Here is an 18,788-nt window from a genome sequence, read left to right as displayed (position 1 = left end):
AAAAATGACATTCCCTTTAAAGAAGAAAAAAAGAAAAAGACGATTCTTTGTGGTGGCGAGTGCTCAGCCAAAGGTGTCCATTGCCAGAATACTACTCAGCCGTATAAAAGTATGAAATTTTGCCATTTGCAGCAACATGGATGGACATAGAGATTATCATACTGAGTGAAATAAGTCAGACAGAGAAAGACAAATATCATATGACATCACTTATATGTGGAATCTAAAATATGACACAAATGAATCTATGAAACAGAAGCAGACTCACAGACATAGAGAACAGAGTTGTGGTTGCCAAGGGGGAGGGAGGGAGGGACTGGGAGTGTGGGGTCAGCAGATGCAAACTAGTATCTATAGGATGGATACACAACAGGGTCCTACTGTAGAGCACAGGGAACTCTTCAGTATCCTGGGATAAACCAGAATGGGAAAGAATAGGAAAAAGAATGCATATATATGTACAATGGAATCACTTTGCTGCACAGCAGAAATAAACACAACATTGTAAATCAACTACATTTCAATGAAAAAATGAGCACATCTTACTTTATGTAAATTATACCTCAATAAAGTGTAGTAAGATGGAAAAGTTCAAAAAGAAGAACAAAAAAACCCTCAAATAAATAAATTTTTTATAAAAAAAGCTGTCCATTGCCCAGAGTGGAACGTGGCATTTGTGCACTTAGATAAGTCCTTCCTCCTTCCTCCCTTCCATCCCTCCTCAAGCTCAGGGTTATGAAACTTAGACTTTTTTCACTTCAAAAATTTTTTTATTTTTCAGACATTTACAAAAGTAATACATGATTGTTGAAAACTTCTTTAATGATACAGGAATGTATATAATAAAAAGTATAAGGTTAATGTTTGATTAGAACCAACTGTTGCCTTACAGTGTGCACTTATATAAAGTAACCAGAAGGTTTGGAATTGGTTCATTCCACAAATGTTTGTAGTATCCCTCTTTGTGGCCTGGCCCTCTCACAGGCCCCAGGGAGAGTGGCTGGTTCCCCCTGAGAGCCCGTATTCATATTTGGGGAGCAGGAAATGAAAATGTTCGGGTTAGTGTTTAGCAGCAAGGAGACCATTGGTGATTTCTGCGAGAACAGTTACAGTCGGGTGGTGGAGTTGAGAGCCAAGGTGTAGCGAGTTGAGGAATGAGTAAAGATGATGAATGAAAGAAGTTATGTCAGGAAATTGTATGATTTTCGTCACTCCCCCTGAGGGCAGATGGCAAGAGACAATGCGTCAAATAGGGAAATATAGTTCCAGCCAAGTCGGGGAGGAGTGAAGACACAGGGACAGTGGGAATGAGGGGGCTCGAGGGTCCCAGGAGGCTGGGTGTGGCGTGTGAAAGGTCGGGGTGGGGTTAGGGAGATGAACCCCTGTACTTAAGTTCAGGAAACCAGTAGGCCAGGCTACAGGGTGTATTCCCCTCGTGAATACTTTTCTATGGTAGCACTTGGGAGAAAGTTCCCTCTGGGATGGAGGTCGATAGAGCACATGCATGGGAAGCTGTAGGAATGTGAGAAAATAAGGTTTCAGAGGAGGGTGTATGGATAGATGGACAGACGCGTGGGCGGGAGGAACGTGTGGACAGGTTTGGAGGAGACACCAGTTTACTGAATGTGGTGCCTTCTCTCTTTGCAAAGTCCCGTCTGAAAAGCATCCCTTGAATGTGATCACTGTGCGCTAGCACCCCGCCACTACCTTATCCAAAGACGCGTCATCTCACCTTCTGATCTGCGTCCTGCTTCCTAATAATATCCTCAGCAAAGTAATCCACTGTGCTATCTTCTGTTCCTAGGTGGTGTCGTTTGTGAAGAAGAATGTTCTAGTGACTGGTGGATTTTTCGGAGGCTTTCTGCTTGGTATGGCATCCTAAAGAGGATGACTTCACTTCCTTATTCCTGGTTTTCCAGCCAGCGGCCTCTTCACTCCGTCATAGGATAGCAAAGCCTCTCCTCTTCGTCCTCTCCCTCGCCTTCCTCCCTGCCGTGGCGTATCTGAATGGCTTCTGTAGGCATCTGTTGGTACAAGTGGATAATGGCCCCACCATGACCTTGACGGCAACGGAAGAGACAGTAGACATTAACTCTTCTCCCACCACACTCCCCCCTTGACTAGTCTCTAGGTCAGCAAGAATATTCCTTTGTCCCCTATGGAAGATACTTACCGGAACATGGTACAAGATGGCTCACCATGGAGCGTGAGTGGACCCTCAGAGGTTGTCCCAAACTTGATTAGGAAAAGAAATAGCAAGCATATAAGATACCTTACTATGTCCTGCCTGGAAAGGAACTGAATACATTTGCCTGTAAGCATGAAAGATTTTGGTATCTTGGTGTCTACTTTCTTTTGTAGTAGATTTTAGGTTACAGAATGAGAACTACTTGTACTGGCTCTAATTATCCTGACAGAATGGGAGCATGCGCACTACAGTTGAAAAATCTGCATATGGAATGAACTTGTGCTAAAGATACATATGCTGAGCTGAAGGTATTGTGTTTGGTGGGAAGGTCTTTAGGGAAACCAACCAACAGATACATTTAGGATGGTCAGACTTAGTGAATCACTTAGAGGCATTGAGGTATTATCTACAGATGTTTTCCATCATACAGGATAATGTATCTCATGCTGGTTTCCAAAGGATTTATTTATGGCAAAATAAGTGACTTTAGGTGGAAGAGGGAAGAAGCTCTTGGATTTTTATTTAATAGAAAAGGTTTTAAGCTTTGAAATGTGAAATATTCTTTACCTCTTGTCAAACATCAGGGGTAGCCGTAGCTCCTCTGTGCCAGTTCTACTATTTATCCAGTTAGTATGAAATATATAACATTTGAACCAGAGTTTTTAAATGGTGGCATTCCAAGCATTAAGAATTGAGAACAGTAGCAATAGCAACAGCACATGTGAAATAAATTATTTCTATCATCAAAGGTAATCTGTCTCAGGATGACCCCAACTCTTAGAATTTTTCTTTAAAAATTTATAGATATATCCATGCTTAGAAACTTAACACATTTTTCTGTACTGGCCTTCTATTGTACCATCTAGAATACCCACTGCAGGAAGGCAAGGCTTGTGTCTTCACCATTATATCCATGGAGCCAAGCACTTAATAAGTACTCAGTATCTGTTGAATATATGAATAATGAGCTCATAGAAAAGTATGGAAAAGGCACTGATCCACAGGATTTGTGAGACTTTATGAGTTCTGAAAATTTGGAAAACTTGGAATTAACTTCTTAAACTTGCAGGTGATCCCTTGCAAAATGTATGTTCTTAAGGCCTTCCTTTTAAAATGTTTGCCTTTTTACTTACCTTGGGAATGATGTATTGAATTTGGAAATTGTAGCTACTAGTGGATGTGTGGAATTTTTTAGAATTCATCCATTTGCATTTTTCTCCTTATGGTAGTATTTTAAGGCAACATTAAATTTTGCTTGTAACATGTATGAATTATATACAAATCATAATGGTATGAGCCACATTGCTCCATATTTTTGTAGAAGAACTCAAATTTTTTTCACTTTTTATTATGGAAACATTCAAACATATATAAAAATACAGAAAATAGTACAATGACCCCCATGTGTCCATCAACCACCTATAACGATCATCAAATTATATCTTGTTTTATCAATTGTTTTGAAACAAATACCAAATGTGTCATTTTATTATATTTTGGTATGTGTCTGTAAAAGGTAAGAACTCATCTTAAAAATCATAAATGCAATACCCTATTATTATACCCATCTGACCCCACCCAGACCAGTGGAATGGGGGCTGCAGGTAGTGGGGTGGGGTGGCCTTTTTCCATCTCTTTTTTTGTTTTTTTTTATCTTCTTGCCTTTTTTTTTTTTTTTAAAACATCTTTATTGGGGTATAATTGCTTTACAATGGTGTGTTAGTTTCTGCTTTATAACAAAGTGAATCAGCTATACATATACATATGTTCCCATATGTCTTCCCTCTTGCGTCTCCCTCCCTCCCACTCTCCCCATCCCACCCCTCCAGGCTGTCACAAAGCACCGAGCTAATATCCCTGTGCCTTGCGGCTGCTTCCCCCTAGCTATCCATCTCTTTTTCCTGTGATTATTGGTGATGACAAAGATTAGCAGGTTGCTCTAAGCGGCTTTGAGCGGGTTATAATAGATAATAGACTGAAGTAAGATTCTAGCTTCCACCTGAGGGACATGGTTGAGGTCAGTGTTACGGGTTGGCCTCATCCTATTGCAATCAGGATGGCCCTGAGTTCTGCCCGCTGAGTGGGGCCATCACAGGTGGACGGGCAGAGTGGGTGCTGAGGTTGAACAGTGGTGGTGCTCTGGTGCTCATCACTGGTGGCATTTAGGAGAGCTCCCTCAGGCAGTTAGGGGAGCCCCTAAATGGAAGCCCTGTTGTCAGCAGCTTTGCTTCAGGTGGCGAAGTGAGAGGTTTCCTCTCAAAGAACAGCTGCCACCCCTTCACGCAAAACAGAGACACCAGGACCAGGCAACTTCACCCATGGATACTCTGTTTCCATGTGACTGGCAAGGCCTGTTTCATGATGCATTTTTCTCCAGTACCCAGAATCCAGTAACATGCTGTGCCTCCCTAGTGATGGGGGCTGAAGAGATGGCAGATTTTCTTTGACTGACTGAGGGATTAAGCGTTTTCAGTCGTCACTTTGACCGTGTTTGGGTTTTGGCTCCCCTTGTTCGGGGCTTCCCTGCCTGTAGTTGGGCCTGGACTGGAGAACCTCTGACAGCTGGTGGCCAGAGTGCCTATGAGGGTCTTCTCCCTTTTTGCTGCTCACCCCAGAGCCCCCATGTGCTCCTTCTGTCCCCTCCTGGCATCTCTGCCACTCTGGGCCACCCTTTGACCCAGCGTCCCTCCTTGTAATGGACCAGGTGGGATGGGGAGCTATAAGCAAAGGAGGGGGAGAGGGATCAGGTCCAACAAGTAGACCCCCGTGTCTTCAGTCTTGCTAAGGCTCTGTATCCTCACTGCTAACACGGTTTGAGCGTGGGGACACCTCCGCCTGAGTGGCCCCATTGTCATGAGTGTCACTGTCATTGACTTTCCTCCCGCTGCCCATCTGGGCCACTTCTCTGCTCCCGCCCCTCAGCCTCAGGACACTCATTAACAGGCTGACATTCCCCCCTGCCGGACCTGGCAGAACACAGGACATGACTAAAGGAATGAATCTTACATAATTCTAGCTAACATACTCCTGGGGTGGGTGCTCATGGTTTTGAAATGCTTAACTACTGTGAAAATGTTCTCCCCATCATGCTTTTGTTTGACTTTTGCCAGAAAGATGGACATGACTAATGGTTGAACTCTTATTTGGAAACCTACTTTTGTGTCGTTTGGGAGATGTAATAAGTTTCTGATTGAAAAAAATGGTGTAGGGATAGATTTTAAATATCTGAGAATCATTAATGTTTCACGATGAAACACTAGTTTCTTCTCTCAGGGAAATTTACTTACGGCCAGTTTTGGACCCTGCAGGCAAAATTAGACTGCTGCCCTCTCTGCTCCCTCTACCAGCTTACCAGCTTCATTTCTTTGTCATGGTTCTAGGTCTGGGGGCTTCTTAATCACTTATACAATAGTAGTGTGATCTCTTGGAGAACTGGGCAGAAAACATACCTTATTCTGGACCTGATTTCCCAGAAATCATACAGTGTGGCTTATGTCTCTGATATTTGATACTTAAGGAATCATGAATTTCAAGAGCACTATTTTTCTAGCGAAAACTGAGTGTTGCACTTTCTTCACGTTTTTAGAAAACTGTAAAGTCAGCTTATTGAAACACCAGAACTACCGTCCTGAATTTGAAATGGTCAAAAATGCCATTATGATGATTGAGAGCAGTGGTTCGCATCCTTGCTTGCCTGCCTGCCGTCCTGGAGACTCTGGTTGCACTGGTAGCGGCGGGGCAGCCTCAGATGTTTGAGGAGCATCTAAAGTTGGGAACCACTGAACTACAGACTTGGAAGCTGGTGTAATAACGTTACAGTTCTGCTGAACAGGCCTTTAATACCTTTTAAATTAAGTGCCATACAATTTCAGATGCCTTCCAAGTACTGAACAGAGTATAATATTAGTTTATTAAATGTTATAGGAATTGTGTGGAGTGGATGCATGAGTAGCATGATGGCTGACCAGGGCCTTCTGTCATCAGTAGATGTAAAGCTCTTGGACAGAAGGTTGTGGGGTAATGGAGTGTTCATATGGTGCCAACATATCACCCCACAAATGACCTCCCATGACCAAGGGAAAATTACCTTTCCAGTGGAGAGGTCTGTCTCAGTCATTAGTTAACCAAGGGATGAAACTTAGCATCACTCAGAGCCCACTTACAGCAGGCTTTTAAGAAGTCTCTAAGTGGAGGATGAGATCGTATTTCTCACCTTCCCAGCTCTTCCCTGAAGACTGAGATTCAGTGCTAATCATGGTCCCTAATAAATAAAAAACAGTTGGTAAGTGTTAAGCTTCTTTGATGTCTCTTTTATTTCCCTGTATGTCATAGTAATAGCTAAGAAGAAGAAGATTGAAATCAATGTCTTCTAATAGATGTTGAATGAAACTGAGACAGTACTGAGTTTAAAGATAGGAAGGAATAATTGTTTGAAGCTTTAGGAGCCCTAAAGAAAGGAGTATACTTGGGGAAAAAATTAAAAGTCTGAAACTTGAGTAGTTAACTCAATAAAAATAATTTTGTAATAAAGCACAGGAGAGCAATCTCTTTGATCATGTAGTGATTGCTAATGTGAATCCAACACCACTATCAATTGATACTTTTAAATGTAATTTAGAGTTGTATATGATGTAAATGTAGTTATAAAATGTTTCATTAAATTTTCTACTATTAACACAAGACTTCAAATGATTTTATGAGAATATAGCACTCTTTCCCTAGTTTGTGGACCAAACATCTCTTAAGGCAGCATTTCTCTGAGTCTCTGGAGAATGTTCCCCTCCTGAGAGATGCTATCTGCAAAATGGGTTTGCTGGTACAAGTTGGCAAGTATTGCATACAGTAGTCCTTTCCAAAGAATCATACTTCACATGAGCATATGAAAAGCTTTGAAGTCTTCACAGGAAAGAAACCTGTTTACTTCTGTGTAACCTAGCATTCCCAAACTTACCTTACCAGGCAAGCCTTTTTTCCACCTGTTACAGCAATTCCTAGAAATGCTGCTTTAAAGAACACGTGGTCCCAAAACAGTAATGGTATTTGAATATCAGGGACTATCTTAGTTTGTTCACAGCAATGTAGCTTCTCTCTAGCATGCTGGCAGAGGGAAGGAGGGATCCTCCCTGTTATGGATTGAATGTGGTTCCTCAAATTTCATGTTGAAATCCTAACCCCTAAGGTGATGGCATTTGGAGGTGGGGTCTTTGGAGGTGATGAAGTCATGAGTCTGTTTTATGAGGGCACTGATCCCTTCGTGAATGGGATTAGTGGCCTCATAAAATAGACCCCAGAGAGCTCCCTTGTCCCTTCTTCCATGTGAGGACATGGCAAGAAGACAGCCATTTATGAACCAGGAAGAGGGCCCTCACCAGACACTGAATCCGCCAGCACCTTAATCTTGGACTTGCTGCCTCCAGAACTTTGAGAAATAAATGTCTGTTGTTGAAGCCACCTGGTCTATGATCTTTTTGTCATAGCAAGCCGAATGGACTGAGACAAGGACCCATCAGAATTTGTTTCAGCTCTTGCTTAAGAACTCATCTTTTTTCTTTATTTGTGGGGGAGGGTAGAGGGATGGTGGTTCTAGCACCTATTTGAGGAAACCAAATGGCCCCTTCGATACTGTCCCCCCCTCAACCACTATGTGAAGTCACACAGCTTCAGCAGCCTTGTGTTAGCACCATCAGGATCCACTGGAATAGGTTTTGATTATGAGGCTATAAAGTGTAGACAAACCACTTAAGAATTCTAGTTCTGTTGCTGCCTAACTTCCAAAGAATTTTTTTCCCCAGTTCTCTCCTGATGATAAATTAAGAGTCATTAAACATTCCAAGAATCATTTCTATGCCTTTCCTGCCACTCACTGAACAAATATTAAGTGGCTTCTGAGCTACGCACTATGGTGGGGGATGCAAAAGTGGAAAGAAATATTCTTACTGGCATCTGGAAGGACGCTTTGCTCCAAATTATTGGACACTGACTGGGTCACACAGGTGAAGGGCTCAGTCCCACAAGACTGCACCCACTTGGGACTTCCCTGGTGGTCCAGTGGTTAAGAACCCGCCTTCCAATGCAAGGGATGCAGATTCGATCCCTGGGGGAACTAAGACTGTGTGCTGCAACTACTGAGCCTGCACGCTCCAGAGCTCGTGCACCACATCTAGAGAGCCCGCAGGCCTCAACTAATGACTTTGTGCGCTCTAGAGCCTGCGTGCCGCAACGAAGATCCCTCATGCTGCAACTAAGACCCGATGCAGCCAAATAAATAAATATTTTTTAAAAAATAAATTACTGTTTGTTTCTGTAAGTCACTGAGATGTGAGGTTATTTGTTGTGTGGGTAAAGTTGGTCAATACAGAAATCATCCAAAAGTGGCAATTTTACAAAAAAAGAAAAAAAAAAGACTGCACCCGCTTGTTCAGACACCTGTTCCAAGTCCAGGTTGTTAACCTGTGCTTCTGACCAACTGGCTTTAAATCTGAGTTTCCCAACGACACCTCCTTGGGTTCAACTGATTTACTAGTGCAGCTCATAGAACTCAGAGGAACATTCACTTAAATGGTTACCAGTTTATTATATAGGATAGTATAAAGGATATAGATGGAGAACAGCCAGATGAAGAATGCACAGGGTGAGGTCCAGCAGGGCCTGACACACAGGAGCTTCTGTCCCCATGGAACTGGGGTGTATCCACTCCTGACATGTGGATGCATTCTGGTTCACCAACCTGGAAGCTCTCTGAACCCCATCCTTTTGGGTTTTTATGGAGGCTTCATTACACAGTGTTAAAATAAAAACTCATGTATGCACCCAATATAGGATCAACCAAAAGCCCACGATGAAAGATAAGGAAAGACACTATATAATTATAAAAGGATCAACAGAAGAACAGGATATTATACTTGTTAACATATATGCACCCAATATAGGAGCACCCAGATACATAAAGCAAATACTAGCAGACATAAAGGGAGAAATTGATGGGTATACAATAATAGTAGGAGACTTTAACACCCCACTCACATCTGTGACAGATCTTTGAGACAGAAAAATCAATAAGGCAAGAGAGATCCTAAATGATACAACAGAACAGAATTAATATTTTCAGGACATTATGTCCAAAAAAAGCAGACTACACATTCTTTTCAAGTGCACATGGAACATTCTCTAGGATTGACTACATACTAGGGCACAAAACAAGCCTCAACAAATTTAAGAATATAGAAAATATTTCAAGTATCTTTTCTGACCACAACAGCATGAAACTAGAAATCAACCACAGAAAAAGAAACGAGAAAAAAACAATTACATGGAGACTAAACAACATGCTACTAAAAAACCAATGGGTCAACAATGAAATCAAAGAAGAAATTAAAAAATACCTTAAGGCAAATGACTATGAAAACACAACCATACAAAATCTATGGGATGCAGCAAAAGCAGTTCTTAGGGGGAAGTTCACAGCAATACAGGCCTTTAAGAAACAAGAAAAATCTCAAATAACCTAACCCACAGCCTAAAAAAATCAGAAAAAGAACAAACAAAACCTAAAGTCAGCAGAAGGAAGGATTTACTAAAGATCAGAGAGGAAATAAATAAAACAGAGATTTAAAAAACAATAGAAAAAAAATCAATAAAACCAAGAGCTGGTTCTTTGAAAAGGTAAAGAAAATTGACAAACCTCTGGCCAGGCTCACCAAGAAGAAAAGACAGAAGACTCAAACAAAATAAGAAATGAAAGAGGAGACATCACAACTCATCACTCAGAAATACAAAAAACCATAAGAGTATACTATGAACAATTATATGCCAACAAATTTGACAACCCAGAAGAAATGGACCATTTTCTAGAAACATACAGCCCAAAAAAACGGAATCAAGAAGAAACAGATAATTTGAACAGACCAATCACTAGAAGTGAAATAGAATCTGTAATAAAACAAACAAACAAAAATCCCAACTCCCTACAAACAGAAGTCTAGGGCCAGATGGCTTCACAGGCAAATTCTACAAAACATACAAAGAAGAACTTATACTGATCCTTTTCAAATTCTTCCAAAAGACTGAAGAGGAAGGAACACTCCCAAAGACATTCTATGAAGCCACCATTACCCTGATACTGAAACTAGACAAAGACACTACCAAAAAAGAAAATTACAGGCCAATATCTTTGATGAATATAGATGCAAAAATTCTCAACAGAATATTAGCAAACTGAATCCAACAACACATAGCAAAGAGCATACACCACGACCGAGTTGGATTCATCCCACAGTCACAAGGATGGTCTGATATGTGCAAATCAATCAATGTGATACACCACATCAACAAAAGAAAAAAACCCCATAATCATCTCAATAGATGCAGAAAAAAACATGCAATAAAATTCTACATCCATTCATGATTAAAACTCTTACCAAAGTGGGTATAGAGGGAACATATCTCAACATAAGAAAAGCTATTTATGACAAACCCACACACAGCCAATCCAATACTCAACGGTGAAAAGCTGAAAGCCTTCCCATTAAAATCTGGAACAAGACAAGGAAGCCCACTCTTACTTCTCTTCAACATAGTATTGGAAGTCCTAGCCACAGCAACCAGACAAGAAAAAAATAAATAGAAGTTATTCAAATTGGTAGGGAAGAGGTAAAACTGTCATTAGATGCAGATGACGTGATACCATATATAGAAAACCCTAAAGACCCCACACAAAAACTACTAGAACTAATCAATGAATTCAGCAAGGTAGCAGGATACAAGATTAACATACAGAAATTGGTTGCAGGGGCAGAGGGGTGGAGGAGGGAGCGGGAAAAAAAAAGAAATTGACTGCATTTCTTAACACTAACAATGAAATATCAGAAAGGGAATGTAAACAAACAATCCATTTTAAAATTACATCAAAAAACAATACTTAGGAATAAACCTGACCAAGGAGGTGAAAGACATATGCTGAGAACTACAAAACATTAATAAAGGAAATTGAAGATGATTCAAAGAAATGGAAAGATATCCCATACTCTTGGATGGGAAGAATTAATATTGTTAAAGTGGCCATACTACCAGAAGCAATCTATAGATTTAACGTGATCCCTATCAAATTGCCCATTACATTTTTCACAGAACTAGAACAAATAATCCTAAAATTTATACGGAAGCACAAAAGACCCAGAATTGTCAAAGCAATCCTGAGGAAAAAGAACAAAGCAGGAGGCATAACCCTCCAGACTTCAGACAATACTACAAAGCTACAGTAATCAAAACAGTGTGGTATTGGCACAAAACAGACATATGGATCAATGGAACAGAACAGAGACCCCATAAATGAACAAACATACCTACAGTCAATTAATCTTTGACAAAGGAGGCAAGAATATACAATGGGAAAAAGACAGTCTCTTCAGCAAGTGGTTTTGGGAAAGCTGGACAGCTGCATGTAAATGAATGAAGTTAGAACACACCTTCACACCATACACAAAAATAAACTCAAAATGGCCTAAAGACTTAAACATAAGACATGATACCATAAAACTCCTAGAAGAGATCATAGGCAAAACATTCTGACATAAATTGTACCAATGTTTTCTTAGGTTAGTCTCCCAAGGCAATAGAAATAAAAGCAAAAATAAACAAATGGGACCTAATCAAACTTATAAGCTTTTGTACAGCAAAGGAAACCATAAACAAAATGAAATACAACCTTTGGACTGAGAAAAATATTTGCAAATGATGCGACTGACAAGGGCTTAATTTCCAAAATATACAAACAGCTCATGCAACCCAATAACAAAAAAAATGAACCCAATCGAAAAATGGACAGAAGATCTAAATAGACATTTCTCCAAAGAAGACATAAATGGCCAATAGGCACATGAAAAGATGCTCAACACCGCTAATTATTAGAAAAATGCAAATCAAAACTACAATGAGGTACCAGCTCACACTGGTCAGAATGACCATCATTAAAAAGTCTACAAATAACAGGGAAATCCCCGGCGGTCCAGTGGTTAGGACTCCGAGCTTTCACTGCCGAGGGCATAGGTTTGATCCCTGGATGGGGAACTAACACCCTGCAAGCCGCAAAGTGCAGCCAAAAAAAAAAAAAAGGCTACAAATAACAAATGCTGGAGGGGGTGTGGAGAAAAGGGAACCCTCCTACACTGTTGGTGGGAATGTAAATTGGTGCAGCCAGTATGGAGGTTCCTCAAAAAAACTAAAAGTAGAGCTACCATATGATCCAGCAATCCCATGCCTGGGCATATATCCGGAGAAAACTCTAATTCAAAAAGATACATGCACCCCTATGTTCCCAGCAGCACTGTTTACAATAGCCAAGACATGGAAGCAACCTAAATGTCCACTGACAGATGAATGGATAAAGAAGATGTGGTACATATATGTAACAGAATACTACTCAGCCATATAAAAGAAGGAAATTTTGTCATTTGCAGCAACATTGATGGACCTAGAGATTATCATACTAAGTGCAGTAAGTCAGAAAGAGAAAGACAAATACCATATGATGTCACTTATATGTGGAATCTAAAATAGGACACAAATGAACATATCTACGAAACAGAAACAGACTCACAGACATAGAGAACAGACTTGTGGTTGCCAAGGGGGAGAAGTGGGGGAAGGAAGGATTGGGAGTTTGGGATTAGTAGATGCAAACTATTATATATAGAATGGATAAACAACAAGGCCCTACCTACTGTATAGCACAGGGAACTATATTCAATATCCTGTGATAAACCATAATGAAAAGAATATGAAAAAGAATATATACATGTGTAACTGAATCACTTTGCTGTACAGCAGTAATTAACATTGTAAATGAACTATACTCCAATAAAATTTAAAAAAATAAAAAACTGAGACCAGCCTTGAAAACTCCATGAACAGACAAAACCAGTTTAATCACGCAAGCAAGCCTTAATTTAGCTTATTTTAGGAGACTAACCTGACCTGGGTCATTTCTCGCTTATGCTTCTGGAAAGCATAAGCTAAACTGTTTCCTAAGGCTGATATGAGGTTAACCACTGACCAATTCTCGACCATTTAAGAAAATTCTAATATTATAACCAATCACTGTGAAGAATAAGCAGTCACTGCCCTCATGCTGTGTAAGCTGCTTTATAACAGTGCCCCCCCCTCATTCCACGTGTTGGTCTGAGTGCTCTGTGTTCACAAACTGTCTTTTTGGTGTGTGCACAATAAACTTTCACTAATTACTACTTTGATGATTCTTTGGCTTTCTGTTATTTTTCTGTGATCGTTTGACAAGTCACAATTGATTAAATCACTGGCCGTTGGTGATTGAACTCCAATATTCTCCAGCCTCTTGCCCCTCTCCCCTCCCCGGGGGTCATGGTGGGGGTGGGAACTGAAAGTTCTAACCCTCTAACCCTGCAAGGCCGTTCCCCTGGCAACCAGCCCCCATCCTAAGGTTACCTAGGGACTTTCAAACGTCTCATTAACATAACAGAAGCCACCTTTATTGCACTTATCACTTAGGAAATTCCAAGGGTTTTAGGACCACAGTGCCAGGAATGGAGACAAAAACCAAATATATATTTTGTTATAATGAAAGCAGCTCTTTTACCCCTTTCCTGTTTGCCCATTTCTGTTCCCCTGTAACCTTAAAAGAACCTAGTTATAGGAATGAGATCACCAGGCAGTTTAACCTAACTCCTGACTTATACTCTCCTGAATGCACACCATGCCTTGTTTAACCTGTTGATTCTTTTCCTAGATAGAAGTAGTTAGCTCTCTACCCCCAATAGCCCCCCTAAGCAATCCTGCACGCAGATCACATGGGCAAGAAAACATCTGAAGAAAGTCAGCCAGTCTGCATGCAAAGGAGAATGATGCAGCATCCAACCTCCTTCCTTGATGATTCAGATTCACTGAGATTCTTACCCCCTTTTTCCCTTTAAAAACTGTCATGGTGGGGCTTCCCTGGTGGGGCAGTGGTTAAGAATCTGCCTGCCAATGCAGGGGACACAGGTTTGAGCCCCGGTCAGGGAAGATCCCACATGCCACGGAGCAACTAAGCCCATGTGCCACAACTGCTGAGCCTGTGCTATAGAGCCCGCAAGCCACCAACTACTGAGCCCACATGCCGCAACTCCTGAGCCCCCGTGCCTAGAGCCCGTGCTCCGCAACAAGAGAAGCCACCGCAATGAGAAGCCCGCGCACCGCAATGAGGAGTAGCCCCCGCTCGCCGCAACGCAGCCAAAAATAAATAAATTTTTTAATAAAACCAAAAAAACTGTCATGGCTGAGCAGAATCTTTGGGGTTGGTCTCTGGACACAAACCCACCTTCTCCCCAGATTGCCAGGTTTTCTGATTAAAGCACCTTTTCCACTGACACTTGCCTCTCCATTATTGGCTTTTGAGTGGCAAGCAGCCAAATCTGACTTCGGTAACAATAAGTCAACATATCACATATACCAAACCAAAAAGTTTCACTTAAAAGGTTTATTTTAGCAGCTCAGTTTTATCACATTCTACTTATTTGTTTAATATATTTATATTTGTTCTGCATAGATGGCATATTAACTTTTATAGTTGACTTTTTCATTTGATATTTGCTGCTACCTGGCCTGAAGAAAGAGTCAGGAGGATAGATAAAACCCGCGTGGTGGCAATGTGGGGCAGCAGTTTGCTTCTCAGCAGAACTTTACTGTCATGTGGGCTTCAGCGTCAGCTTCTCTTCCTCTTCTTTCTCAAATCCTGAACAGACGAGAGATCTTCCCTTGGGATATCGAGCACAACACTTACGCAGTTCTTGGATGACAGCCTGACACTTAGATTCCATGTAGTTGTTGGCTGAAAGACAGATAGACAGACCCTGGTCATGATCTCATAGGACTAGGGCACAGGGAGGTTTAGATCTGAGCTTCCCAGTCCTTTTCACTTTATTGTATCTACAGACCTGGAGGAAAGAGGATGTACCCAAGTCCACTGAATTCTTTCTCATTTAGAGACCCATCAACAGGTTAATAAGGAAGTATGATGTACAAAGTGGTCGAAAGGTATTTTTACATATAATTTCCTTTTCTTTAACGCTGATTCCTTACATGTCTTTTTCCAGGGCAGTGGTTTTTAACCTTTTGTGTGTGTGTGTGTGTGTGTGTGTGTGTGTGTGTGTGTGTGTTTGGTCACTAGCCCCTTTTGTTAATTTGGTGAATTAGAGAAATGCAGGAACCATGCACATTATTTTGCACTCAGTTTAAGGTGGTTGCTGGACCTTCCCTACCAAGTCTGCGCATTAGGGGTTGGCAAACTGCAGCCTCAGGGTTGAATTCCACTCTTTTTTACAGCTAAGAATGGGTTTTGCAAAAGGTTGGAAACACACACACACACACACACCAAAGACCTCCTGACTTCCAAATCCTAAAATATTTCCTGTTTGGTCCTTTACATAAAACATTTGCAGATCCCTGCTATACATAGACCCTAAGTCAACGAGGACTTGACCTAAAGGTCCTAGGTCAACTGCAGGTGATGAGTCCCCCAGTACTAAAATGGGGTGCATGGGAGTTAGCCTGGGATAGGAAAGACAATTCTGATTAGAAAGAGAGTATGGTTGGGTGGCTAAGTCCAGGTTTGGACCCAGACCAAATGGGTTCAAACCATCACTGTGCCCCTTAATAGTTCTGTGACCCTAGACAAGTTACATAGCTTCTGTGTTGATTTCCCTATCTATAAAAATGGGTCACAGTAGTATCTACCTCATGGGTGAAAGGATTAAAGCTTAATATTATTTAAAGCCCTTACAACTGAGCTTGTCATCCAGGGAGTACTTAACGCTCACTCGTAGCCCTTCTAGCTCTCAATCCACCCACATTGTAGTGAGGGGGGTGTATCCAGTTCTAACTTGATTTGTGTTCTCCTTTAGCTGTATGTTGCTAATTCAAATCAGGTAAGAATCAGATAGAATCAGGTAAGAATTTATTTGGGAGAAGAAATTGGGAAGAACATTCTTTTCTTTTTGGCGGGGGTGCCACGCTTCGAGGCTTGCGGGATCTTAGTTCCCTGACCAGGGCTTGAACCCGGGCCCACGGCAGTGAAAGTGCTGAGTCCTAACCCCTGGACCTCCAGGGAATTCCCCTTCCTTTTTCTTAAATTTGGAGGAAGGGAAGAAAAGGATGAATAAAATGGCATTATTATTCTACATTAACATTTCAGATTAAAAGATTTAAAAAGATTGCTTACACCATAAAATGAAAAGTCCAAGAATGAAAGTTAAAAGTCAAAGGAAATATACAAACAAGGGTTTTCTTTGGTGGTGAGTCTTTGGGTGAACTCTGAACATTTTTCCATCCTCCCTTTCTATATTTTCATGGGCATCCATCTCTATCTATTACTTTAGTAATGGGAAAAAATTATCCAAAAAGTCAGCTTTCAAATTCAGATAGCCCTGTAGCCTTTTCTGTTTGTTCTGCTAGTAATCATTTGCTGATTTAAAAAAGTAAAATCGGGGCTTCCGTGGTGGCGCAGTGGTTGAGAGTCCGCCTGCCGATGCAGGGGACACGGGTTCGTGCCCCAGTCTGGGAAGGTCCCACATGCCGCGGAGCGGCTAGGCTCGTGAGCCATGGCTACTGAGCCTGCGCGTCCGGAGCCTGTGCTCCGCAACGGGAGAGGCCACAACAGTGACAGGCCCGCGTACCGCAAAAAAAAAAAAAAAAAAAGTAAAATCCTCTAGCATATGGTCAAATTTATCGGCTTATTTAAAACAAAATGGACAAATCACTTACATCAAATACGCTTTAGCTGATTTATTTTTGCCTTCAAGAGTTAGTTGCCTGAATTCCAAATGTATTTTCACCCCCATCCCTTCTAACCTGACTGCTTTTAAAAAGTGAGTTGTCAGCCACACTGCAGTCTAACCAACCCACTTAAAACTAGTCTTTTTTAAAAAGGACTTTGCTCAGCTTAGTAATTCTCAACTCTGGCTGCACATTAAAATCACCTGGTTAGCTTTTTAGACTGATTCCTGCCCAGACCCCACCCCCAGAGTCTGATTTAACTGTGCTAGGCAAGTGTTTGAAGCCCTCCAGGTGATTCTGAATGTACAACCAGGATTGTAAACCCCAAGCTTAGGTCATACCACTTTTTATTTTCTGCCATCCTTGATGACACAGTGAGGAAAATCTTTAGGATAAGTTAATTACAGAAATATTACATTCTGAGAGGAGTTAATATAGTCTGCTGATAAAAAGAAAAATTGTTCTCTGGTTAGTTCACAGATAAAGTTGAAAAATATAGAAAAGCATTTAACATACTACCTTGTAAACATTTCTGTATTTCACAGGCTTGTTTCTGGCACGGATCCTTCTGCGGCATATCCAGAAAACTAAAATAAGAAAAATGATTTTTATTTTGTCTTTTATACATAAAGACTTTAAAGCCCCTCGATGGAATTTTCTTCTGAGACAAGCAGTATGCTCTTACAATTGCTGGAAAACAATTACACTAAAAAATATTCTTCCTGCTCATAGGATGAATTAACTGTATTTTTATAATATTCCATTTGGCTTGGAAGATATAAATAGCTTTACATAGGGAAAAAGACCCCTTGACTTCAACTCATCTTGACTATTGTAAACCAACGTTGGGCTAGAGGAGCCGGCGCTGCAGCCTGACAAGTCGGCCCACTGCCCGGCTCTGTCACTCAGAGAACCACTCTTGATAAATGATTTAACTCCTTGAGCCTTTTTCCTTATTACTTGTGTGTAAAATAGAGATCATACCTACCTGAAAGCATTGATGGAAGGATTAAACGTGATACAGTATATAAAGTGCATAGAACAGTGCCTGGAAGGCAGTAAGGACTCAACACATGATAGCTATTATTCCCAAGATTTTTAAAAAAGTAAAACCCTTCTTTTAATGTATACAAACTGCTATGAGTATTTTAACTCAGGAAATAATCTTTATCAGGTAGTGAATCAGCAATATTTGGTGCTATTATTACTTCCTGAGAAAGGTGCTAGGTAAGCAGCTAAAACGTTTTTTGGAGTTCTTACAGAAACCAACTTATTTAAAATATTTGTAACCAGAGAATAAATTTAAGTGCCCACGATTCTGATCAGCAACTTCTAAAAATTTGAAGACACAATTTCAGAAAGGAAAAAGGCCCAGGAGCCTTTGTAGCTAATTTCATTAATGCAAATGATCTCCCCTTTTTTTTTTTTTTTCCTCAGAGCCCCCTAAGTTCTTAGTAGATCCAAGTTAGGTCAGTACTGGGATGGGAAACACTGGAGCAAAACCTAGGATATTTACAGGATGGGAGAAGGAAAGGCAGGTGAATTGCTGCAGGGCAAATAAGCGACAAATAGATGTTGATGCTGCTAGGAGCTGCTCTCTTCTCTCTAAATCAGTACCAAGTCCTTGGTGATCAGGGCATCTGTTCTGTAGCAGGTGCTGACTTTTGTGGGATTCATCAGATCCCAGTTCCAGCTGATGATGTCCATTAACGGTTCTATGGCAATTTCCAAAGGAGTCAATTTCAAGTTACGTATCCTAACTAAGTGCTTTTGTTGACTTGCTTTCTGCCTGCATAACCCTTTCTCTGCAGTTCCACTT

General features: G+C 40.9%; 2 protein-coding genes across 5 annotated transcripts in view; one reads left to right on the top strand and one right to left on the bottom strand.

The window, feature by feature from the left end:
* The window catches only part of FUNDC2 (FUN14 domain containing 2), a 25,464-nt gene extending 17,825 nt beyond the window's left edge, over window positions 1-7,639 (top strand). Inside the window, exons 5-6 of one of the 2 annotated variants that reach the window (XR_016391260.1) lie at window positions 1,805-2,314; window positions 5,775-7,639. Coding sequence is in view for 1 of the 2 variants with exons in the window: in XM_022566287.2 (XP_022421995.1) it covers window positions 1,805-1,882 (78 nt within the window). In the remaining variant the exon portion in view is untranslated. Of the gene's footprint in view, window positions 1-1,804 lie in introns of both variants that reach the window. The other variant, XM_022566287.2, reaches the window with a different exon arrangement.
* On the bottom strand, window positions 2,372-18,684 carry CMC4 (C-X9-C motif containing 4). 3 transcript variants are annotated; one of them, XM_022566294.3, is made up of 3 exons: window positions 18,587-18,684; window positions 17,489-17,556; window positions 2,372-15,026 (listed from the first exon to the last, which is right to left on the bottom strand). In XM_022566294.3, the coding sequence occupies exons 2-3, from the start codon at window positions 17,544-17,546 to the stop codon at window positions 14,884-14,886; spliced, it is 201 nt and encodes a 66-aa protein (XP_022422002.1). In that variant the 5' UTR covers window positions 17,547-17,556; window positions 18,587-18,684; the 3' UTR covers window positions 2,372-14,883. The 3 variants fall into 3 exon arrangements, with proteins under 3 accessions (XP_022422002.1, XP_022422001.1, XP_022421999.1); XM_022566293.3 differs by having other exon boundaries at window positions 18,486-18,595; XM_022566291.3 differs by lacking the exon at window positions 18,587-18,684 and having other exon boundaries at window positions 17,489-18,479.
* Window positions 18,685-18,788: the final 104 nt, after the last annotated feature.

Source organism: Delphinapterus leucas, chromosome X, assembly GCF_059928025.1.
Source record: "Delphinapterus leucas isolate spDelLeu-1000000601 "Yukka" chromosome X, BTC_Dleu_Yukka2, whole genome shotgun sequence".
NCBI lineage: Eukaryota > Metazoa > Chordata > Mammalia > Artiodactyla > Monodontidae > Delphinapterus > Delphinapterus leucas.
This window is presented reverse-complemented; position numbering and strand designations above follow the sequence as displayed.

Coding starts and splice junctions, on each gene's coding strand:
- CMC4 (XM_022566291.3), bottom strand. CDS start 17,597: ATGTATAAAAGACAAAATAAAAATCATTTTTCTTATTTTAGTTTTCTG. Junction 15,027..17,488: donor AATACAGAAATGTTTACAAG/GTAGTATGTTAA, acceptor TCTGTCTTTCAG/CCAACAACTACATGGAATCT.